This window comes from Osmerus mordax, chromosome 6, assembly GCF_038355195.1.
Source record: "Osmerus mordax isolate fOsmMor3 chromosome 6, fOsmMor3.pri, whole genome shotgun sequence".
NCBI classification, from domain to species: Eukaryota; Metazoa; Chordata; class Actinopteri; order Osmeriformes; family Osmeridae; genus Osmerus; species Osmerus mordax.
In genome coordinates, this window is record NC_090055.1 from 7453516 (window position 1) to 7476955 (window position 23440).

The 23440-nt window shown below is 47.5% G+C and overlaps 3 protein-coding genes across 4 annotated transcripts; all 3 read left to right on the top strand.

Annotated features, from left to right (window-relative positions):
• The first annotated feature begins 586 nt into the window (after positions 1–586).
• Positions 587–7486, top strand: LOC136944017 (14-3-3-like protein). Its single transcript, XM_067237555.1, has 6 exons — positions 587–701; positions 2308–2619; positions 5427–5550; positions 6708–6871; positions 7036–7131; positions 7291–7486. Exons 2-6 carry the CDS (start codon positions 2320–2322, stop codon positions 7345–7347), a joined length of 741 nt encoding a protein of 246 aa, XP_067093656.1. The 5' UTR covers positions 587–701; positions 2308–2319; the 3' UTR covers positions 7348–7486.
• A 2710-nt stretch (positions 7487–10196) lies between these two features.
• pabpc1a (poly(A) binding protein, cytoplasmic 1a) lies at positions 10197–16042 on the top strand. Of its 2 annotated transcripts, XM_067237844.1 has the most exons (14): positions 10204–11053; positions 11489–11682; positions 11882–11997; positions 12352–12491; positions 12609–12703; positions 12816–13049; positions 13206–13478; positions 13664–13754; positions 14114–14227; positions 14451–14593; positions 14782–14866; positions 15174–15304; positions 15396–15491; positions 15649–16042. In XM_067237844.1, exons 1-13 carry the CDS (start codon positions 10861–10863, stop codon positions 15483–15485), a joined length of 1899 nt encoding a protein of 632 aa, XP_067093945.1. In that variant the 5' UTR covers positions 10204–10860; the 3' UTR covers positions 15486–15491; positions 15649–16042. The 2 variants fall into 2 exon arrangements, with proteins under 2 accessions (XP_067093946.1, XP_067093945.1); XM_067237845.1 differs by lacking the exons at positions 13664–13754; positions 14114–14227; positions 14451–14593; ... (2 more) ...; positions 15396–15491; positions 15649–16042 and having other exon boundaries at positions 10197–11053; positions 13137–13271.
• A 3007-nt stretch (positions 16043–19049) lies between these two features.
• Positions 19050–21565, top strand: LOC136944185 (polyadenylate-binding protein 1A-like). The gene is made up of 8 exons (XM_067237846.1): positions 19050–19238; positions 19479–19563; positions 19939–20115; positions 20265–20368; positions 20556–20640; positions 20951–21081; positions 21173–21268; positions 21429–21565. The coding sequence occupies exons 1-7, from the start codon at positions 19095–19097 to the stop codon at positions 21260–21262; spliced, it is 816 nt and encodes a 271-aa protein (XP_067093947.1). The 5' UTR covers positions 19050–19094; the 3' UTR covers positions 21263–21268; positions 21429–21565.
• The last annotated feature ends 1875 nt before the right edge of the window (positions 21566–23440 follow it).

Sequence of the window (23440 nt, forward strand, 5' to 3'; positions counted from 1 at the left end):
TGGCACTGATAGGTACACTGTCATATGTAACCATGACATATTTGGTACAGTACTTGATTCTTGGTCCACAGGTTTCTGTGGTTATAAGTGAGGCCTCCTAGGTGATAGAGGCCTCATGCAATGGCTGTGTGTTGGAGAAAGGAACACATGACAATGTACAGTATTACCAATAACCAAATCGTGCACTTTAGTGGCATTTTCTGGCATATTGTCTGGTTTTACTTTTTGATGCCTTTTGCGGAAACTGTGGCTTAATTCTGCACGTTCGAAATGTTGGATTTTAATCTGGCTTCATCATCACTTTACACTAACATTTCGTCAATAAGTAGGTTGTGGTGTATTAGACCTTCGTAGCACACAGGTTGTAATGCAACCCATAACGCGTCAATCATCCTCCGTTGCCTTGGCATCCTTTTGACGTCGATTGTCTTGCTCCTTAGGTACACTCGTTTTGTAATAACGTTGTATTTCAGGGCGGAGTTTTCACCATTATACCAATACAACTCGTACGAAAGCTAAGACACCGCCCATCATGAGTTCGCTGGTATTCATAACATGTGTACCCAGTCGCTGCTTCTCGGACTGGTGTGAGTGTGAGGAAACCCCGTGGATCACATTCAGAAGAACTGATAGCGAAGAGAAGGCGTTGTACCGTTGACTAGCTAGCTAGATCAAGAACACCACTATCTCTTAGCACTCAGGTAAGCAAGGCAGACAAATGCACTTTTAAAATATTATTTGTATCATCTGTGTCTGTAAGCGATATTCGCAAAGTATTTATTTGGGTTTTGAGAAGCTATACTAGACGTCTTTTGGTAACGTTGGCTGGCTAGAGATTGACAAGAACAATAGCTCGCTAACTAGCTAGCTTAGCTGCTACTGTAGTGCCAGTCACGTCGGTTTGGGTTTAGTCTCATTCCTGGAATAAACCTCAAATTCAAAGATGAAAGCTACCCTGTATTGCTGGTCTTTAAATCGAGTAGCAGCTATTCGTATGACGAAGTGTCAAGTGCAAGGGGCTGGTTTAATCATCTAACGTCCGAAATGTTTCCATCACTGAACGTTTCAGGAATTTGCCGTATCCGCGATTTTAGAATTGTGCTCATGAATGGTTTTATGTGTCAGACTGTTCTTAATAACTGTAGAGGGTTTGAAACGTGATTGCTTTTCTCGGGGAACGTACAGTATGTATATACAGACGGTAAGCTAATTTACTAGCCCAACATGAGTATGTTTCGCAGTAAAACGAGGCCGCCGCCTTATTGCATGTCACGAGGAAGAGAAGGTTCAGTCTATTTGCTGGACACAACAAGATGTGAACTGGCTATCTTTGAAAATTATTATCTTAATGATACCCTATATTGGAATTGATTTGACCATTTAGTGTCTATTTTCTGCCTAAAAAAAATAGTAACATTACAATCAACTGAACACTAACGAATTGGTACAAATGAAATATTTATTTTCCAGCAAATAGTCCATACCGGAGGAAAAAAATTGAATGTTCGTTGCTTTCACTAGCTAATATCCAAAATTAGATTTGGTCTACATTCTTGTATCCAATTAAATAACCGTAACGCCTGCAACAACTAGCATTTTGATCTCACTGATCTCGAACTCATAGCGTGTAGTTAGCTAGATAGTTAAGGATTTCCGGATCAGCCCATGTTCATGGTAGCATGTGCCCCCGGCTTCATCGACAAAAATGTAGCACAGGCCTAGTTACAGAATCCATAAGTTATCGTCTTTCACGTAAATAACTTGTAGTTAGTAACCGAGTAGATCAGTAGATAATATAACCTCTATAGTTATCATGACTGGCAAGCAAGCTAATCATATTAACAGGTACATATGGGTGTGGCACATCAGCGCGCGAAGCTAGTAGTAAAGGAATCCTAGTAGTCACACCTATTATTGCATAACTGACAGAATTCCATTCTCACTGAATGAAAAGTAATCGCGACTTGTCCACGAAATAATTGGCGCCTTTTGTATTGACATGTCGAAAACAGTACGAGTAGGCCTTGCAACATGCGCGAATGGAAAAACGGGATTGATTGAACATGGTAAAAAAAAATCTGTGCTGTCAAAGGCCTGGGGGCCATCCTGCATGGGGAACAGCGAACCCAGAGAGCTTATTGATCCTTTGCAGAGGGTGCATTTGTTTTGGTGTTCGAGTGAGCACTGAATGTATCAGCTGAGTAGCTATGCCCTAGGACCACAAACTCCCCCATCCACCGCACACTATAGCAATACCTGGCCATGGATGATTCCTGACCTGTCCCCCTCCCCTACCTCCCTCCCCAGTCCTGAGTAGCCATGACCGAGGTGGTGCTGAAGGAGCGGGTCCAGATGGCCAAGCTGGCGGAGCAGGCGGAGCGCTACGATGACATGGCGGCCCAAATGAAGGCCGTGACGGAGGAGGGCAACGAGCTCTCCAACGAGGAGCGCAACCTGCTGTCGGTGGCCTACAAGAACGTGGTGGGGGCTCGGCGCTCCTCCTGGAGGGTGGTGTGTAGCATCGAGCAGAAGACCGACGAAGAGAAGAAGCAGGCGTTGTCCAAGGGGTACAAGGAGGAGATTGAGAAGGAGCTGAAGGACATCTGCAACGACGTGCTGGTAATATGGGGGGGGGTTCTCACTTTTGGGGGTCTTTAGAGAAAAGACGGACGGAACCATGAAGGGCACGTGTTTCTCAACACCGCTTATGCTAATTGTGATTGCTTGAATCTGGCGTAAGAACACTATCTGCCCCATCCTCACTAAATGTCTTTGCATGTTTTTCGCCATCATAAGTGATTTGTTGGTTTTCGGTCCATATGTATCTAGACATGAGGACAGTGGTGCTGGGGCCCTTCACTAAAACGCCCTCTCCCTCTCTCACCCAGGACTGCATGTTAAGTAGTTTGACGGTAATCCAAATAAGCTGGGCGTGCTTGCTCTAATCGTCAGCCATGAGCAAGGGCCTCTTTGAGCCGAGCTCATTACTGCAGTCCTCATCCCGTTTGCCCTGGTTGTGGAGAAAGGAGGCTAGGGAGGGAGAGGTGTCACAGGTGAGCTCCTGGCAGGGGGTTCAAGTCTGTCCAGAAACAACCATCTGGTCTCCTCACCACACACACACCTGTGTAGTTGTAGGAGACCAGGGCAGTCTTTAAAAAAAGACGGTGATCCATCTTAAAGTAACCATGGCATCTTCTTCTTTTAGTATTCATGTAAGGGGAAGGGGTCCTTCCCCCTGTACAAGGCTAGTTCTATTATCCTGAAATGCCCATTTTGACTGCCCTCTCTTATGGCAATGGAGACTTCTTGGTTGGGTTAGTAGATCCAGCTGGTGCGTCCAGTCAGTTAATAGAAGTGTAGTTAGTAGGACTATGGGAAGAATGCAATGGAGGATCTAGTACAAAGCAGGAGAATGGTTTCCGACAGCCCGGCTGGTGCCGCTCATCCTGTGTTGCTAGTCAGATTTGGGATTGGAGCCCATGCGTGTTTCGTCATTGCAGAATCGATTTCCCTTCTGCTTCCTCATCAGTCAAGTTTATTTCTCTTATACTGTCTGGCACACACCAATCATGAAATCACTCAAGTCATATGTTTGGTCTATGTTTAGTACAGGCTGTATGTGGCATTTCCTACTTTTTCTTCTCCTCAGACTTTGACACCGCCCCAAAACACCACAGGATATTGCTCTGTGGAAGCTCGTCTGCTGGATTTGCAGAAGCTGTGTTCTCATGTGGAATGTATGGATGTTGTTTCACCACAATGAAGAGGGGGTGGACGGGTAGAGGAGCGGCCAGCCCCGGACACCTTTTCTGTGGGCTGGGCTACAGCAAGTAGACTTCCTGGTAGAGCTAAGGCCTTAAAACAGGTGCTGACTTGTGGCTCTGCCTCGTTTCTCACTACTGCATGACTGAGTGACAGGAGTAACCTATAACTTCTAACACCGAGGAGCTTGGTTGGTCTCACGGCCACCAGACCCTCCCTTCCCCTGCATGCAGGTCTTCCAGGCCTGAGGTTGTGTAGGTGTTGGGATGCCTCTGAACAGTGGAACTACAGGAGCCTGTGGTGCTAGCAGGTCCTGTGGAGTACTACGGGCTGGGCTAGTCTTTCATCAGAGTCCAGTAGGGTGGGTGGGTGGTTGTGATGCAGCAGCCTGGAGCTGGGGACCCGAGTGGTGGAGGCTGTGCTTCATCTGGCCTGTTCTGGTGAGTCACTGGGCTCTAATCCCATAATGACAGCAGCTGAGTTGCCGTTCTGGGCCAGTGACCTCCACCTCGCGTAGGAACGGACACGCCTGGGGAACGGGGGAGGAAGAGAGGGGAAGTGGGAGGCATGCTGTTGGAAGAGGGGAAGAGGGGGAGGCCTTTGTTACTCGTAGGCATGCTGAGAGAAAATAGAGGGGGGAAAATGGGGGAGGGTAGGTACGTATATACACACACACACCCGCAAGAGGTGGGAGAGGGAGGGGTAGCTTAGCTACACTCTGGCACGTTGAGTGGAGGAGGAGATGGGGGAGGAGGAGAAAGGGAGGGGAGGAGATGAGTAGAGCAGGGAGGACGAGGTCACTGTCACTATCCCCGGGGGGGGGGGGGCTCAATCAGCGGCGGGCGGGATTTGTTGCGCAGATTGACGAATCCACTGTCTGTTTTGCGTGAGTGGCGCATGACTAAGCCTTGGCTGTCCCTTGCAGTGTCTGTGTGAGGGTGGATGGAATCTGGTTTGCTTGCTAGCCTGACTTCTCCTCTGACCACCCCTCCCCAAGGCCAGTACCTCAGAAAAGCCGTCAACGAAAACCCCGACTGACAACATTTCAGCAAGATGGCGATTTAAATGTGTAGCTTTGTCTTGCGGCACGTTCCGCTGGGGTGGGTTCTCATGCAGTGCTGGTGGTTTGGGGTTCCAGATCTTTAGCATGGTGTGTCAGTTAGGCTAGCCGAGCTTGAAACCAGTATTTTGTTTCTTATCGCTGTCTTTCTGACCCTCTTTCTCTCCCTTTCTCTCTTCCTCCCTCTTTTTCCCCCTCTCTCATCCTTCCCTTTTCTCTGACCTACTTCAACTAGTGGAGCTCATCAGGAGTTCAGCCCGTCCTCCCCCGCTCCGCTCAGTGGTCTCTGAAGCATCTGTGATGTGGCCTGGGAACATTCCCGGGCCTGTAGCCCTGGGCTATCAGAGGTAGCCTTATCTAGCCTGAGAGTAGCCAGCAGCTAGTCAGTTAGTGTGTGTGTGGACTGAGAATTGCTTAAGAGAAGGAATTTTCCAGTCTAAGTACATAAGCATTTTCATGGGGAACAATACATTCAAAAGACAGATCAACATGGATTTGGATTGATACAGCTCGCCAATTGTCTCCACGTCTAACCTAGGACGCAAGGCGACTAGAAAGTAAGTCAAGTAACAAACCATGTGGTGGTGTTTTTTTTTATCCTCAGGATCTTCTGGACAAGTTCCTGATCCCCAATGCCGTTCCCAAGGAGAGCCAAGTCTTCTACCTAAAGATGAAGGGAGATTACTACCGCTATTTAGCCGAGGTGGCCCTCGGAGACGAGAAGCTTGGTAAGCCCTGCTACTGGCCCCTCTCACGGCCCTCCTGCCCCATGGATTTGAGTTTTACGGGTCGTCTCCCGAAGCCATTGTAGCTAAAGAGGCTCTTGAAAATGCTCATAGATTACTCCTTACGAGGATTCTTCTGGAAACGCACGTAAGACATGACAACGGTTCGTTACTTTGCTCGTAGAAAACCCTCCTAACAGCTAAGATCCATCGTTATTAGGGAAACGCAGCCCAGGACTAGTGGCTTTTGACATAGTCCACCAGAGAACCGGTTACTAGTAATGTCTCTGACGGTATCTGCATCTATTGTAAGAGAGACAGAGGAAGTGTGTGTTTTGTCATTGCAGAGTTGATTTTGCTTCTGCTTCCTTGTTGGTCAGCTTCTTTCTCTTTTTACTGTCTGGCACACACCATTCATGAAAAGTCACGTAACATGTTTGGTCTAAGTTTAGTACAGGCTGGATGTGGGGTTTCCTGCTTCTTCTCCTCCTCAGACTTTGACACTGCCCCAAAACACCACAGGATATTGCTCTGTGGAAGCTCGTGTGCTGGATTTGCAGAAGCTGTGTTCTCATGTGGAATGGATGGATGTCGTTTCACCACAATGAAGAGAAGCAGGAGAGGGGGGGTGGATGGGTAGAGGAGCGGCCAGCCCCAGCCTTTTCTGTGGGCTGGGCTACAGCAAGTAGACTTCCTGGTAGAGCTAAGGCCTTAAAACAGGTGCTGACTTGTGGCTCTGCCTCGTTCCTCGCTACTGCATGACTGAGTGACAGGAGTAGAACTTGGAACACGGAGGAGCTCTTTGCTTTACTAACAATCGTTATTTGTAGTGTCTGTCAAGTCAGTCAGTCTCCCCCCCCCCCCCAAGGTAGTTTTTAAGTGTTAGGATCTGAAAACGGTTCCAGAGCATTTTTTTTTTTGAGTCCTGGATCTCCCCATGTTTGATCTTGAACCCCTGGCATGTGTGCCCTGCCACGCCCCAGAAACTGCAGGGCCCAGCACCGCCTGACAGAGGCGTGTCCTCGCGCATAGCCGACGCATGACTCATCGCAAAGGCACCAGATGCACACACGTTACCCTCGCCTCGCAAGCACACATACAACACGCACGGCATGCCCCGGCTTCTCGGTGTGACCCGTCGGTGTGCTCCTTCCCCGCAGAGATCATCAGCAAGTCCCAGGACGCCTACAAGGAGGCGTTTGACATCAGCAAGGAGCACATGAAGCCCACCCACCCCATCCGCCTGGGCCTCGCCCTCAACTTCTCCGTGTTCTACTACGAGATCCTCAACTCTCCCGAGAAGGCCTGCAAACTGGCCAAGACGGTGGGGACCAGATAAGGCTTTCATTCCGTTTTTAAACTCGCGACTGATCTTTCCACGTGCTGTGTGACTGGCCCGCCGGAGTGTTTGTCACGGCGGCGGGAGGAGGGGGTAGTGTTTGTCCCTAACGTCTGGCTTTTTTTTTCCTGTCTTTGCGTTTCTCACAGGCCTTCGACGACGCCATCGCAGAGCTCGATAACCTAAGTGAAGAGTCGTACAAAGACAGCACACTGATCATGCAGCTACTGAGAGACAATTTGACAGTGAGTGCGATGACGAGAAGCTCGCATGCGAGCTATGGACGGCAGAATGAGCTCCCTCATGAACCACGTTTCATGAAGTGGATAGAGTTGACAGTGGCGGGGAACAGTTTGAATACAGTATGTCTCCTAACGCATGTCCCCCTTCTCTTCCTCCTCCAGCTGTGGACCTCAGATAACCAGGGGGACGGCGAGGACACTGAGGAGACCAGAGAATGAGCGGGCCCCGTGTGGGGTCGTCGGCTGCCTGTCATCACCCTGGCTCATCATCAACACTTGAGACCACCTCGTCATCAACGTCCAGCTTCTCTTCTATCTTTTTTTAGTTCCATGTCCCATCGACCTGTGTCACACCTCGTCTAGGTTTATTCCTCGGTTGTAGTACGTGTGGGGGGGGGAGGGGGCTTCGTTAGGGTGGGGGGGAGGTGGATGGGGGGTGGGGGGGAGGGGGCGTGTGGTGTCCGAGGGGGCTGCTGATATTGTTAAATGTCGGGGAAACGATATAGGGTGTGTTGCGTATGTACTGTGGGTGGGGTAAATTCTCAACTCGTGCAATGTGGCAAGTTCCGTTTTCAAACGGTTATACTGTAGGTATATTCATCTAGACGGTATTGTGCTTGACAGCCGCCATTACTTGGTACATCTGTGGTTCACGACGTCAGTCCGACCTGAAATGTGGAGGCAGCAGGTTTAGTGTGTAGCTTTTGAACTGACAGCTGGCTCGTGCAGCAGTGGGAGAGGAGGCTGTCGATGGTAGGCATGGTCGCCATGAAACAAAAGGTTACATTCCATGTACTGTTCCAAGTTTCTTATTCCTCAATTTGGGTGACCTGCATTTGTATTTCTATGTATCAATTACGAGGTCTAGAAAATCTCTCGAGAACAAAGAGCACACAGGCTTAATGCTGTCGCTGTGTAACGAGCAGGACACTGAAACTAGATCCCATGTGCTTATCTAGTTGATGCTTTTCCCATTAAGGTTTATTTTTTTTTCTTTTGGGGGTTTTTTTGTTTGTTTTTTTCCCTTTCTTTTGATACTTGCCTGAACTGCATGTGGCTATAAGGGTGGTGAATGGGAAAAGGGGGGGCAGACTGTTGATGGGCTGGCTTGCTTTGTTCATGTCTTTGGAATTTTCATACCGAACACCCAAGCATAACTGTTATTTGGAGGGAAATATGTTATTTCATGTATGTGGAATAAAAAGTTAATTTAAAGTGAATGTTGCCTGTTTTAATTAAGTTACGGCTTGAACATGTATTATCATTTATTTGTATTATGTTTTTAGAGGGAGTTGTTACTGTAAATCACAGCATGAGTGTCTGCTGCTCCTAAGCCATGTGGCAGTGTGCCATGACCACTCAGGACATGATGAGGCACAGCAAAGAGAGTTTACGTCTAAATGAATCTGAATCACTGTCTGGATGAGACTTGAATCAAGAGGGGTGGAGGCAGAAAGAAGCCCATCAACTCTCCTGGCCGCTGCCCTGAGCAGTTAACGGTTCCGTTCATTTACACCTCGACCCCCCACAGGCTGAGCCACACTCCCAGTGGTCAGGTGATGCCTTTGTCATGGAAAGTGTGTATGGTGCCTCTTCATATTAAAGCCTGAAACCCCCAATTCAACATCTTCCCTTCAAACTATGTGAGGTGTGCCCTGCCCCTGGAGCAGTGAAGAGGGAGAAACTAGTATCTCATCATACACAAAGCCCTCACTCTTCCTTCAATGGATAGGTGTATGCACTTCTCTATACAGCTGATACCAGCATGATCAGATCAAGGATTTCCTCTGGGGATGAAGGAGGGAAGGTTGCTTTGTGTTTCAGCATGGCCCAACAGACCCACGCAGTATCAGGTGTCTGCCTGCCTGTCGAATCCAGGATGTAGAAGGGATCTGAGCCTCCCAGCTTTCTCTTAGAAATGAAGAGTAAATAAGACCTATTTAAATATCATGTGTAGGAAACGTCTAACTTGCAGAAACAGATTTAAAATACATTTATAGATTTTTTCGATATTGGCCATTTACTGAGTTAGTCCATGGTGCAGATGATCATAGAAGACACACAGAACTAACTTGACAGAAATGTAAGCAGGAGTACAGATAATGCTGGCTAATACAAGACAAAAAGAAATCAGGGGCCAAGAGAGTACTATCCTTAGCTTGAGGTGTCCTCATGACCTCAATACAGGTCTCCCTGGTAGTACTGATATGCATGGGGCCCTATTAACATCGTTTCACACCTATCAAGGTTTGCTGGGTCCCGGGCTATAAGAGCAGCCATTGTACCTTGATGTCTTGTGCTTTTCTTATCATACAGTGGTAGATGCGTGAACAGTGGTACTGGTTAACTCTGACATTTACACAATGATTTTTCTTATATTGTATATGCATGCAGGTATAATACACGTTTTAGGTGAAGAATGTGATATATTTTATATGATGACATCTGACATGGTGTAGTTGTATATATGCTTTTACTCAACTGCCCCCCCTGCTGTTGATACCGAGACGTTCTTTTTAACACGAAAGTATTTGGTCCAGTGTGGAAGTGGGATTTCATTTATCAATCATTCATTTTAAAAACATACTACAGAATCACTTCGTTTTTCCGAGACGAGATTGCATTGAAAGTAATCTCAAGGGAAACATTTTCCGGATAGTAGCCTATACACTGATTAATATATTGTATTTGTGAAAATGCATTGGAGGCATTTAATTGTGTGCCTCTATGAACTCCAGAGAATGATGTTTGGTTTACACACAAGGAATGGTAGGCGCCCAGCTATAGGGTGAATGTAATGTACTCATAAAGACTAATCGTATTTATCCAAAGAAGCACTTGTTTTCCTTCTTTTAATAATAACAAAAAATACATAACCAAACAGCATAGCATAGTAATGTGTTATACAGATATCATAATTACATTGAAAACAGGAGAATTTAAGATTTGATCATAATGTTCAATACAGATATTGGCTTTTTGGTTTTCCAAAGCAGCACATGTCTACAACTAAACCAAACGTGACGTCATAGTCGTCGCCCAGCGTCGCGGTGTAGACTCGGCATTCCATCCACATGACATTTCATTCCTGTTATTCGTCTGCGTAGAGTGTGCACCGGAGCTAGTCTCGGCACACATTTTATTATTATTATGAGAAACATCAAAGGCTAGACTATTGACATAAACATTATTTTTGTAAGAAAAAGTAATCGGTGAAGCAGGATTTGATTTTCAAGCCAACGTGAACAAGACGCAAAGGAAGACGACGATAGTGCTAATCAAGTTAGCTTTAGCAATTTTGCCGACATTTTTGAAAGCGTGTGGTGCTTAGCCAACGAATATTGTTGCCAGCTTGTGCTGTTAAAATTTGCACTTTTTATTGTATTTGTCGATATATAATTATTTGTTGTAACGGTAGCTTGCCACAACGTTGTGAAAGAATACAGGCGGTGTATTATCTGCATTAGCGTAGCAAGGCCATATTGTCCGAATCGTTAGCTACCCAGAACTAGTCTGGCCCACGTTTCTGTCCTCGTCTTGCGTGCAGTACCGAAACCTTCAAGAAAACGGAACAAAGGACATTGAAGTTTTCACCGGAATCATCTGTCTCGGTTTGCAGAGACCCGGGGCTTTGGTTGTCAGACAGCTAGATAGCGATCTTATTTTCTCCTAGTTGGATATTTGCTACCCTCGTGCGGTGCCGCTCTAGTGCACGGTCCGTCCTCATCAAGCATGAATCCTAGCGCGCCTAGTTACCCCATGGCCTCTCTGTACGTGGGCGACCTACACCAAGATGTTACTGAAGCCATGCTGTACGAGAAATTCAGCCCAGCCGGGCCGATTCTATCAATCCGAGTATGCAGAGACATGATCACTCGCCGGTCTCTTGGATATGCATACGTTAATTTCCAACAGCCAGCTGACGGTAAGCCATTTTCCTTCAGCAAACCTTGGTTGTCTTCACCGGTTAATTAATTCAAAGGATGTCAAGCAAGCTATTTAATGTGGCGATAGTCCTTGCCACGATTCTTAAACGTGCAATAGAATATGAGTTGTACAAAAACGGGTCAGACCATTGAATGTTTGATCTGATGAATCGTGGTTTCACGATTTCTAGCCATTTTGCGGGCTCGAAGACCCACCCCCTATTGACCAATAGCGTATTTTATTGTAGCGACCAGCTGAAAGATTAAGCATTAGCTGCAAAGATGCATTAAGCATTTTCTTTATTCTGCTGTAGTAAAGTACGGTCTCTCATTGATTGGCATAATGTCATTGCAATTGCCACTATTTTCCTAACCGAGACGCCAGAGAATTACCACCTGGGGGTGTGGCTGATGGTGTCGCCTCTCTTTTTCAGCCGAGCGTGCCCTGGACACCATGAATTTTGACGTCATCAAGGGAAGACCGCTCCGTATAATGTGGTCTCAAAGGGACCCCTCCCTACGGAAAAGCGGAGTGGGAAACATTTTCATCAAGAACCTGGACAAGTCCATCGATAACAAAGCCCTCTACGACACATTCTCTGCTTTCGGGAACATCTTATCCTGCAAGGTAGGAAAAACACTGCTCTGGGGAACGTGTTTCTCTGCGTGTACTTGAGTGCATTTTGCGAGTGATTGTGTGCCTAATAGTTCTGAAGCATGTTAAAACAACGATGCATATACAATAAATCACCGGGTGGTAAATCTGGACAGCCACCTTGACTTGCATGGTTTTTGCTTTAACACTCAACACATGTCCTCTCCCCAAGGTGGTTTGTGATGAGAATGGCTCAAAGGGCTACGGCTTTGTGCACTTTGAGACTCAGGAGGCTGCAGAGAGGGCCATTGAGAAAATGAACGGCATGTTGCTCAATGACAGAAAAGTGTAAGTGGGATGTTATTTGTTCTCTTTTTTCCCGTACTCGCCAGTTTAAACAGGTTTAACCATTTGGCCGTTGTGGGCCCATGTTGATGCGTGGTGTTTAAGTGTTTAACAGCATCACCCTACTAATAGTGTGGGAATAATATCAACTAACTTTGTGGTTGTAATATAGAAAACCAGTTACCAGGCGAACGAAACCGTTTTAATATGTATCGTCATGATCTGTATCATTAACTATCCTATGGCGGAAACACCCTGAGTGACCTTTTGCTGTTGCCCTCCAAACCTGGATGGGGTCAGCTGATCTAAGCACATGCTGTTTTTAGTAACGCTGCTTTGTAACCACCGACGCTATAGGTTTGTGGGCCGATTCAAGTCTCGCAAGGAACGCGAGGCTGAACTCGGTGCCCGTGCCCGGGAGTTCACCAACGTCTACATCAAGAACTTTGGAGACGACATGGATGACGAGAAACTGAGAGAGATGTTCAACAAATACGGTGATTGTTTATCCGGCGGCACTGCGCTGTACAATAGGGCTGTGTTTTGGCATTGAGGGGGGGGGGGGGGAGGGGAGGATTACACCGTATGACAGGTCTGATGTTGTGTCGGTGCAGGACCCGCCCTGAGCATCCGCGTCATGACGGACGACGGCGGGAAGTCCAAGGGCTTCGGCTTCGTCAGCTTCGAGAGGCACGAGGACGCCCAGAAGGTCAGTGAGCGTTCCTCCGTCGCTCCGCCGGCTCCTCGCGAGCGCGGGGGCTGTCTGAATGTCTTGAGCGGCGTGTCGTTTAGAAGCCCTGTGGCGTCTCTCCTCGCCCCAGGCCGTGGACGACATGAACGGCAAGGAGCTTAACGGGCGCCAGGTGTACGTGGGCCGCGCCCAGAAGAAGGGCGAGCGGCAGAACGAGCTGAAGCGCAAGTTTGAGCAGATGAAACAGGACCGAATGACCCGCTACCAGGGCGTCAACCTGTACGTGAAGAACCTCGATGACGGGCTGGACGACGAGCGACTCCGCAAGGAGTTCACTCCCTTCGGCACCATCACCAGCGCTAAGGTAGCCCTTCCTGGATACCAGTCCACACCTGGGAATTGTTAGTTGTTTTGTTAGTTGATGTTTTTTTTGTTTTTGTTTTTACCAAAGGTTTTGTATAGAAAGTGTTCCAAATTGGAAGTGGACGGATTCAAGATGGCGTCTCTCTCGTGTCTCTAGGTCATGATGGAGGGCGGCCGCAGCAAGGGCTTCGGCTTTGTCTGTTTCTCGTCCCCCGAAGAGGCCACCAAGGCGGTGACGGAGATGAACGGCCGCATCGTGGCCACCAAGCCCCTGTACGTGGCGCTGGCCCAGCGCAAGGAGGAGCGCCAGGCTCACCTCACCAACCAGTACATGCAGAGGATGGCCACCGTCCGAGCCGTACCCAACCCGGTCATCAACCCCTACCAGCCCGCCCCGCCCTCAGGCTACTTCATGGCTGCCATCCCGCAGGTAGAGGACCATCCCCACATCTGTCTACTGAGGAACTGAACCCTCAGGGCTGGATGACAGACACAGTGTCCACGCCTTGACTAAATGTCAAAGCACAGATCCAGCATAACAGCATTGGGAAGGAAAGGCATGTTAAAAGAACCTTCTGGACCAGAATGGTAACGATACCTCTTGGTTCTTCTCAGGCCCAGAACCGTGCTGCTTACTACTCAGCCAACCAGCTGGCCCAGCTCAGACCCAGCCCTCGCTGGGCCACCCAGGGAGTCCGACCTCAACGTGAGTACAGAGAACGGGACACTCACACACCCATACAGGACCACTAATATACTGGCTGTGGCGTAGGGGGGTCGTGTCGACAGTTTACTTGCAGAATTGATTAATATCATTCCTTACCTACATGTATGTTGCACATTTTCACTTGGTTTTGCTAAGTATGATGACATGATATCCAGCCTTTTGATACAATACCTCCAACACAGTTATCATAGACCAAACTTGAACCAGGCCAGTAGCACCGAAAGGTGTTTCCAGAAAAGCCTTTGACCCCATAGGCTGGTCAGTACCTGATCCCCTTAGCTGTGTCCGCCTGTGTCATCCACCCCCCTCTCTCCCCCCCCCCCCCCCTCCGGCTCCAGACTTCCAGAACATGCCCAACGCTATGCGTCCGTCCGCGCCACGCCCGCAGACCTTCAACGCCATGCGGCCCACCACCTCCCAGGTGCCACGCATGATGACCTCCCAGCGCATGGGTGAGTGCGAGACTTCCGGAAGCCAGACAGCACGGCCTAAAAGACGGCAGCTTTTCACCCTCCGTTTTGGTGCTTCGCTTCCTCCGAGAATAGGAAACGCAGGATCAAAGTCGATTTCCGTAATGGTCGACTAAATTCCACGATGGGCAAAATGTTGTTGCCCTTTTAATGTTGTATGGGTGTGATCCTGACTTCCTGTTTGACTTCCTGTGCGCCTCCTCAGCCACCCAGGCTCTGGGCCAGCGTCCCGCCGGTGCGTCTGCGGCCCCGGCCCCCGTGCGTGCCATGCCCCAGTACAAGTACGCCGCCGGCGTCCGCAACCCCCAGCAGCACATGGCCTCTCAGCCGCAGGTCGCCATGCAGCAGGTACCCCCCCCCCCTCCCCCCTGCACGCACACACACAGAACGTCAACTCTGGACTGTCCCTTTAAGGCATCTGATTGAGAATCTGACATTGCAAGACTTGTTAAACAGTAGAACCTCTTCAGGGGACGTGGCCTCTGGGTAGTCATGTGTTGCTTGTAAGGTGACTGATGTCCGTTTCCCCCATGCAGCCGGCTGTCCATGTCCAAGGCCAGGAGCCCCTGACTGCCTCCATGTTGGCTGCTGCCCCTCCTCAGGAACAGAAGCAGATGCTGGGTGAGACTGGCCTCCCACTAGCACACCCCCCTTTCCATGCCTCAGACTGTACAAGGTCCTATCTACAGCTGGTGGACTGGGCACTGTTCCCTCTCCTCTCTGTCTCAAAGTCACCTTGACCTCTAGTTAGAATCCCTTACAGTTTGGGTGAATGACAAGCTTCTCTTTAGTTCTTGCTCTCCACACTTGGTTTGGAAACACTGCACCCTCTCCTTCTCTGCTGGTGTGTCCTACAGATTCTCATTCTAGAACATAGTGGTTCTCAGTGTCTGGTTCTAAGCGCAGCACCCCCCTGTCCCCCTCCTAGGTGAGCGTCTGTTCCCCCTGATCCAGAACATGCACCCTAGCCTGGCTGGGAAGATCACTGGTATGCTGCTGGAGATTGACAACTCTGAGCTACTCCACATGCTGGAGTCCCCTGAGTCACTGCGCTCCAAGGTGAGTCACCACCTCACCATGGTCCCCCTTCTCTGCCTGGTGACTGTGGTTCTGCTGGTGTGTAACACATCCTTGTTGCTCCTCCCCTCAGGTCGACGAGGCTGTTGCTGTGCTGCAGGCCCACCAGGCCAAAGAGGCTGCACAGAAAACTACCAACCCCGCTGGAGTCCCCAGCGTCTAAGACGAGGTGTGTTGAGGAAGTACAGCTACTCAGTAGTTACTTACTCATGAATTATGTATGGGAATGTGTAATACTAATAACTACAAACATGTAAATTATGCTGATGTTTTGATGATTTCATATCTTGGCGTTGATGTGCTGCTAATTCGTGTTCCTGTTTCAGGTAATGGAAATCATTGAAACCTGCTTCACCGAAGAAAAAGTTTGAAAAAAAAAAAAGTTTAAACATCGAAAAACTGAAAACACCGAAAACATTGCAAAATGAATAAATTTATATCTTTAAAAAAAGAACGTATGATTGACTTTGCCAGGTCTAGTAAAAAGTCAAGCTAGACCTTGATGATAAGAATACAAAAGTTTCTTTAAAAAATAGAAAAATTGGAAAATTGAAGGTTTGAAAAATGGGATGAATACATTCCTACTTACATACTTTGTCCTTTGCTCTGTCGTTGCTCAGAATGTCAACTGATATGTGTGTACAGAGAGGCGATAGCTGAGCATTTTGAAAAGTAATTAGGGTTGTAATGCTGCTGGCTGTAATAAATCTCTCAAACAATTTGGATTGTGGCCTTCTTCCAACTCAAAAATGATAAAGGCCAAGTTTTCTCTTCCAACAGAAGTACAAATGCTGATTTCTATTTCCGAAGTGCATCTGGAGATAAGAAACTGCCTCCAACTTCCAACACACACCTCCAGGTGGCAGCAGAGTTTAGGCTGGGTGTGAGTGCCGAGTTGATCGACAAGTTCAGTTCTTCCGCCACTTGGAACACGTTTTTCTATATTGGATTATATAAACAAATATGTCCATGTGTGTATTTATGACCAGCTTTGATCAAATCCTGGATAATATTTTCATGATGTGTAACTCCAAATGTAGTTTCAGTTCCCCCACGTGCAATATCTGGACCCTGCCATAAGAGAGCGACCTGTCTCTTGTAACCTAGTTGCTTCAACTGTTACTCCAAAGCTGGGTCTCTGTTTATAGCACTTCAACATCAGATACTTCCAACAGTGCATACTGGAAATGGGGTTCCATCATGTCATTCTGCCCTCTAACAGTGTAAACTCTTTAAACTAGAGCAGAGAAGACTTGGCAGGGTGTTTGTGGGAACCATGGTTGAGTGCATCAAGGGGATAGAGGGCAGCAACTTTGATGAGTGATAAGGCACTATCTTTGAAACCATTGGCCATTTTTGCCAATCTCTACACACCTGTCCAAACTCACTTGGGAGTTCCACCGAGTCAAAGTCATTAGCTCTGGATAAGTGTCTGCTAACTGACTAAATTAGCAAGGAGAGATCTCGTGAAGCTACAGTTGTATGGAAAGTTGCACGAAAAAAGCAAAGACCATTAAGGTCATCATAGTGCTTCATAATGTAGATGGCATACACACCCTACGCAGGTATACACACATTCACCACCATCTTTGACATTCTTCCCTGCTCTATTTGTATTTCTCTGTCCGTTTCTACCTCTCCCTTTCTATCTCAAGCTCTACCTTTGTAGCATGTTTCATCCATCAGTACAAAGAAGAGGAAGTAGTTGTGTTGTTGAAAGTAGTCGTGTTGAAGTCAGGATCATTTCTTCCATTTCGTATTCCTCTCCTGCTAGGATCTCTCCAGTATTCCCCAGCATGAGCTATTACTCCCGGACAGGTCTTCTACACATTAGTACTGATCACCATGGAAAAGGTCTGCTGGGACACATACTGCACTGTATAGGGGGGATGGCAGTCAGGAATGTGTCTCTCCAACTGGTTTGTTGTGTTATTGATATAAAATATACAGAGGGGGGGAGATGGGTAAGAACTGAGACATTTCATCAAGGATGTATGTTGTAAAGAGCATCAGTACACCATTAGGTGAGATAAATATGAGACATTTTGAAAATGTTACAGTATTTCCCTACAAGTACATTCTTTACTTTTGAGCTCTTGAACATTTAGAATTATTTTTTGTAAGGAGGACCTACTAGAATGTCCTCTTCAATAGCTTTGAAGTAATAAAACCCATACTTCTCAGTTGACTTTCTAGAAAACATTTAGTCATGAAAGGGTTAACATTCTTCAAGACCCGAAAGGGAGGAGTCTTATCATTATCACTGAAACTAAACGAAACTCATTCTCAAGCACAACTGAAGTGCCAACAGGTAACTTATTCAATTTAGCCTCGGTTGCATAGTATTTTTTGTGTCCTATTTGTATATTGTACCATTTTTATAGGCTGTTTCATACAAAAAATATATAAATTATAAATATAACAGGGCTCTCAAGTGTTATAAAATGTTTGGCGTGAGATTACCATAAACTGAAAGTACAGCATTTCTTCAAAGTGCTTGAATTTTTATGATTGTTAAACGACTGTATAGCAGTGCATGTACTGTTATTTAGTTATTTATTGTTAACACAAAATCCAGTGAAGTATCATCATTCATAAATACACTTTTGATGAATGTTTAGGTATGGCTTCTTCCACATCCTTCCTGTCAGAAGATCAGTTCCTGTGTTCTATCTGTCTGGACGTGTTCACTAATCCTGTCTCTACTTCATGCGGACACAACTTCTGCAAAGACTGTATCACCAAGTACTGGGATAACATTGACCTGTGTCAATGTCCCATGTGTAAACATACTTTTGATAAGAGACCAGATCTCCATGTCAACACTTTCATCTCTGAGATGGCTGCTCAGTTCAGGACGTCAGAGCAACTGAAAGCTACCTGCAGTCCAGACCTGAATCCTACTAAACCTGAAGTGTCATGTGACATCTGTACAGGTACCAAGGTCAAGGCCCTGAAGTCCTGTCTGGTGTGTCTTACCTCTTATTGTGAGACTCACCTGGAGCCTCATCAGGGAGTTGCAGCCTTGAAGAAACACAAGCTGATCGACCCTGTGGAGAACCTGGAGAACAAGATGTGTCAGAAGCATGAGAGACCCCTGGAGCTGTTCTGTAGGACTGACCAGACGTGTGTGTGTCTGTTCTGCACTGAGACGGACCACAAGACCCATGACACTGTTCCTTTAGAGGAGGCATGTAAAGTGAGGAAGACTCTGATTAAGAAGACAGAGCGAGACATGCAGCAGATGATCCAGGAGAGACTGGAGAAGGTCAAGGAGATCAAACTCTCAGTAGAGGCCAGCAAGAGAGATACAGAGAGAGAGACATCAGAGAGTATTCAGGCCTTCACTGCTCTGGTACGCTCCATTGAGAGAAGCCATGCCGAGTTCATTGAAGTGATAGAGGAGAAGCAGAAATCAGTAGAGAAACAGGCTGAAGGCTTCATCAAAGATCTGGAGCAGGAGATCACTGAGCTGAAGAGGAGAAGCATTGAGCTGAAGCAGCTTTCACGCATTAAGGACCACCTCCACCTGCTCCAAATCTTCCCTTCCCCCAGCATCCCTCCACACACCAAGGACTGGTCTGAGATCAGTGTCCACAGTGATCTGATTGTGGGGGCAGTGAGGAGACTGGTGTCTAAACTGGAGGAGACACTCAATAACGAGATAGAGAAGCTGCCTGGAGTCAAGCTGAAGAGGATTCAGCAGTATGCAGTGGATGTGACTCTGGACTCTGATACATCACATCCTGGTCTCACCCGGTCTGCGGAGGAGATGAACAGATGCATCGTGGCCACCAACCCCCTCTACAGCCAGGCTCAGCTCACCAACCGGTACATGGCCCCCGTCAGCACCGTACCCAACCCGGGCATCAACACCTACCAGCCTGCCCCACCCTTGGGCTACTATATCCCGCAGGTAGAGAACCATCCACACATCTCTGTCTACGGAGGAACTGAAACCTCAGGGATGGATTACAGACAGCATCCATACCATCATCACAACTGTCAAAGGAAATTGCAATTTAAGTGTCTTTTATTGAATCTCAGCATGGCTGAATAGAACAGGAACACTCATCCAGCAGAACAGCATTGGGAAGGAAGGGGAGGGCATTGTTTTCTGACCAGAATTGTCACGGTACCTCTTGGTTCTTCTCAGTTCCAGAACCCTTACTTTTCAGGCAACCAGCTGGCCCAGCTCAGACCCAGCCCTCGCTGGGTCACCCAGGGAGTCCGACCTCAACGTGAGTACAGAGAACGGGACACTCACACACCCATACAGGACCACTAATATACTGACTATGGCTGTGGCGTAGGGGGGTCGTGTCGACAGTTTACCTGCAGAATTGATTCATATCATTCCTTACCTACATGTATGTTGCACATTTTCACTTGGTTTTGCTAAGTATGATGACATGATATCCAGCCTTTTGATACAATACTTCCAACACAGTTATCATAGACCAAACTTGAACCAGGCCAGTAGCACCGAAAGGTGTTTCCAGAAAAGCCTTTGACCCCATAGGCTGGTCAGTACCTGATCCCCTTAGCTGTGTCCGCCTGTGTCATCCACCCCCCTCTCTCTCTCCCCCCCCCCCCCCCCCCCCCTCCGGCTCCAGACTTCCAGAACATGCCCAACGCTATGCGTCCGTCCGCGCCACGCCCGCAGACCTTCAACGCCATGCGGCCCACCACCTCCCAGGTGCCACGCATGATGACCTCCCAGCGCATGGGTGAGTGCGAGACTTCCGGAAGCCAGACAGCACGGCCTAAAAGACGGCAGCTTTTCACCCTCCGTTTTGGTGCTTCGCTTCCTCCGAGAATAGGAAACGCTGTATACACCAAAGGATCTACTAAATTCCACGATGGCAAAATATTGTTGTGCTTTTAATGTTGTATTGGTGTGATCCTGACTTCCTGTTTGACTTCCTGTGTGCCTCCTCAGCCACCCAGGCTCTGGGCCAGCTTCCCGCCGGCGTCAAGTACGCCGCCGGCGTCCACAACCCCCAGCAGCACATGGCCTCTCAGTCGCAGGTCACCATGCAGCAGGTACCCCCCCCCCCCCCCCCCCCACGCACACACACAGAACGTCAACTCTGGACTGTCCCTTTAAGGCATCTGATCGAGAATATGACATTGCAAGAATTGTTAAACAGTAGAACCTCTTCAGGGGGCGTGGCCTCTGGGTAGTCATGTGTTGCTTGTAAGGTGACTGATGTCCGTTTCCTCCATGCAGCCGGCTGTCCATGTCCAAGGCCAGGAGCCCCTGACTGCCTCCATGTTGGCTGCTGCCCCTCCTCAGGAACAGAAGCAGATGCTGGGTGAGACTGGCCTCCCACTAGCACACCCCCCTTTCCATGCCTCAGACTGTACAAGGTCCTATCTACAGCTGGTGGACTGGGAACTGTTTCCTCTCCTCCTATCTGTCTCAAAGTCACCTTGACCTCTAGTTAGAATCCCTTACAGTTTGGGTGAATGACAAGCTTCTCTTTAGTTCATGCTCTCCACACTTGGTTTGGAAACACTGCACCCTCTCCTTCTCTGCTGGTGTGTCCTACAGATTCTCATTCTAGAACATAGTGGTTCTCAGTGTCTGGTTCTAAGCGCAGCACCCCCCTGTCTCCCTCCTAGGTGAGCGTCTGTTCCCCCTGATCCAGAACATGCACCCTAGCCTGGCTGGGAAGATCACTGGTATGCTGCTGGAGATTGACAACTCTGAGCTACTCCACATGCTGGAGTCCCCCGAGTCACTGCGCTCCAAGGTGAGTCACCACCTCACCATGGTCCCCCTTCTCTGCCTGGTGACTGTGGTTCAGCTGGTGTGTAACACATCCTTGTTGCTCCTCCCCTCAGGTCGACGAGGCTGTTGCTGTGCTGCAGGCCCACCAGGCCAAAGAGGCCGCACAGAAAACTACCAACCCCGCTGGAGTCCCCAGCGTCTAAGACGAGGTGTGTTGTGGAAGTACAGCTACTCAGTAGTTACTTACTCATGAATTATTTATGGAAATGTGTAATACTAATAACTACAAACAGGTCAATTATGCTGACGTTTTGATGATTTCATATCTTGGCGTTGATGTGCTGCTAATTTCGTGTTCCCGTTTTAAAGGTAATGGAAATCGTTGAAACCTGCTTCAACGAAGAAAAAGATTGAAAAAAAGGGATGAAGACATTCCTACATACACACTTTGTCCTTTGGTCTGTCGTTGCTCAGAATGTTGAGTGATGTGTGTACAGAGAGGCGATAGCTGATCATTTTGAAAAGTAATTAGGGTTGTAATGCTGCTGGCTGTAATAAATCTCTCAAACAATTTGGATTGTGCCCTTCTTCCAGCTCAGAAATGGTAAAGGCTTAGTGTTCTCTTCCAACAGAAGTACAAATGCTGCTTTCTATTTCCAAAGTGCATCTGGAGACAGGAAATGTCCTCCACTTCAAATACACACCTTCAGGTGGCAGCAGAGTTTAGGCAGTGTGTGAGTGCCTAGTTGATCGACAAGTTTAGTTCTTACGCCACTTGGAACACATTTTCCTATAATGGTTTATATAGACAAATATGTCCATGTGTGTATTTATGATCGGCTTTGATCAAGTCCTAGATCATGTTTGCATTATGATGCCTCTAACTCTGGATGTAGCTTCATTTCCCCCACATGCATATGATCTGGTCCCTCATGCTAGTCCCAGGAGTGGTATCTGCTTGTCTGTTTACATTAGAGACAGCGGCCTGTCTCTTGTAACCTAGTTGCTTCAACTGTTACTCCAAAGCTGGATCTCTGTTTATAGCACTTCACAACATCAGACGAAGTGTCTGATGTTGTGAATCAGTTGTGGAAGTACAACTACTCAGTAGTTACTTACTCATGGATTATTTATGGTAATGTGTAATAGTCATAACTACAAACAGGTCAATTATGCTGACGTTTTGATGATTTCATATCTTGTGCATACTGGAACTGGGGTTCCATCATGTCATTCTGCCCTCTAACAGTGTAAACTCTTTAAACTAGAGCAGAGAAGACTTGGCAGGTTGTTTGTGGGAACCATGGTTGAGTGCATCAAGGGGATAGAGGGCAGCAACTTTGATTAACTAAGGAGTTTCCAAGAGAGCAGCACTCAGACCCATAATATGACTGCATCTCATTTTCTTACAGTACATGGTTTGGGAATGAGAAATGGAGGTTCTTAAACGCCAATGGTTTCTGGATCTTTTCTCATAAACCTTGGCTGGCGTCATAGTTCAATCTGCATCTCAACGATTTGTTTTTCTTAACAATGCCAGACATTTGATAACTTTTCATTAACTTCCCAAGTTTCAGATATGCTGTGGTATTTCTTTGAACAACCAGCACCAGCAAAACAAAGCCTTTAGACTTGTCTTAGTTTTCCTCATGAGCCAATGTCTACAGCCTGGCAAGGGAGTCAGACTCTCCAAGCCTGGACTCTGTGTTTTATTAGAACAGCAGGCACTTCCAATGTCTCACCAAGACTCCAACACAAACATTTCCAGACCTACAACCTCCTTGTTTAAGCTGGACTCGACCTTAGCATACTTTAGCACTGATGCGCAGCACATGACCAATTCTGAGGAACTTTTCAAGAAGTCATCGAGCTCGCACTGTAGCATGTTTTTATTGTTGTTTGTTCATGGCCCATGGAGGGATTTGGGGTAAACATATTTTGTCCTCACAGTTTGATAGCTGGATGAGAGGACATAGCTGCGTGGTGCGGGAATTCTGTTATTTGTCTTGGTTCACCAAGATGGTTCACCTCAGGCCCCCTGCCCATGGATGGACAATAAGCACAGCCAGCTCGCTATTTACACTCCAAAAATGCCTTATAGAGACAGACCCTCACAGAACAGTCTTATCTTGATCACCATCTTCCCAAACTCTCACCACCTTTGTTTTCCAAGCGTTTTTTTAATATTCCGCCCTCCCTCGTCTGGAACCGTTTCATTTTCTCATAAAAAACCCTGAGCTGCAGTACAAGGCAGGGAGCTCTTTAAGTGTGAGGTGAATCATGTGCAGCAGAAAGAACCATTAAGTAGCAGCCTTCTTGCAGCGACACAACAGTGCTCTGCCTCGTCTGTTGTGCTGACCTGCATCTTTTGAGTGTATAAA

Coding starts and splice junctions, on each gene's coding strand:
- LOC136944017 (XM_067237555.1), top strand. CDS start 2,320: ATGACCGAGGTGGTGCTGAAGGAGCGGGTCCAGATGGCCAAGCTGGCG. Junction 2,620..5,426: donor ACATCTGCAACGACGTGCTG/GTAATATGGGGG, acceptor TTTTATCCTCAG/GATCTTCTGGACAAGTTCCT. Junction 7,132..7,290: donor TACTGAGAGACAATTTGACA/GTGAGTGCGATG, acceptor TTCCTCCTCCAG/CTGTGGACCTCAGATAACCA.
- pabpc1a (XM_067237844.1), top strand. CDS start 10,861: ATGAATCCTAGCGCGCCTAGTTACCCCATGGCCTCTCTGTACGTGGGC. Junction 11,683..11,881: donor GGAACATCTTATCCTGCAAG/GTAGGAAAAACA, acceptor CCTCTCCCCAAG/GTGGTTTGTGATGAGAATGG. Junction 13,050..13,205: donor GCACCATCACCAGCGCTAAG/GTAGCCCTTCCT, acceptor TCGTGTCTCTAG/GTCATGATGGAGGGCGGCCG.
- LOC136944185 (XM_067237846.1), top strand. CDS start 19,095: ATGAACAGATGCATCGTGGCCACCAACCCCCTCTACAGCCAGGCTCAG. Junction 20,116..20,264: donor ACGGCAGCTTTTCACCCTCC/GTTTTGGTGCTT, acceptor GTGCCTCCTCAG/CCACCCAGGCTCTGGGCCAG. Junction 20,369..20,555: donor CGCAGGTCACCATGCAGCAG/GTACCCCCCCCC, acceptor TCCTCCATGCAG/CCGGCTGTCCATGTCCAAGG.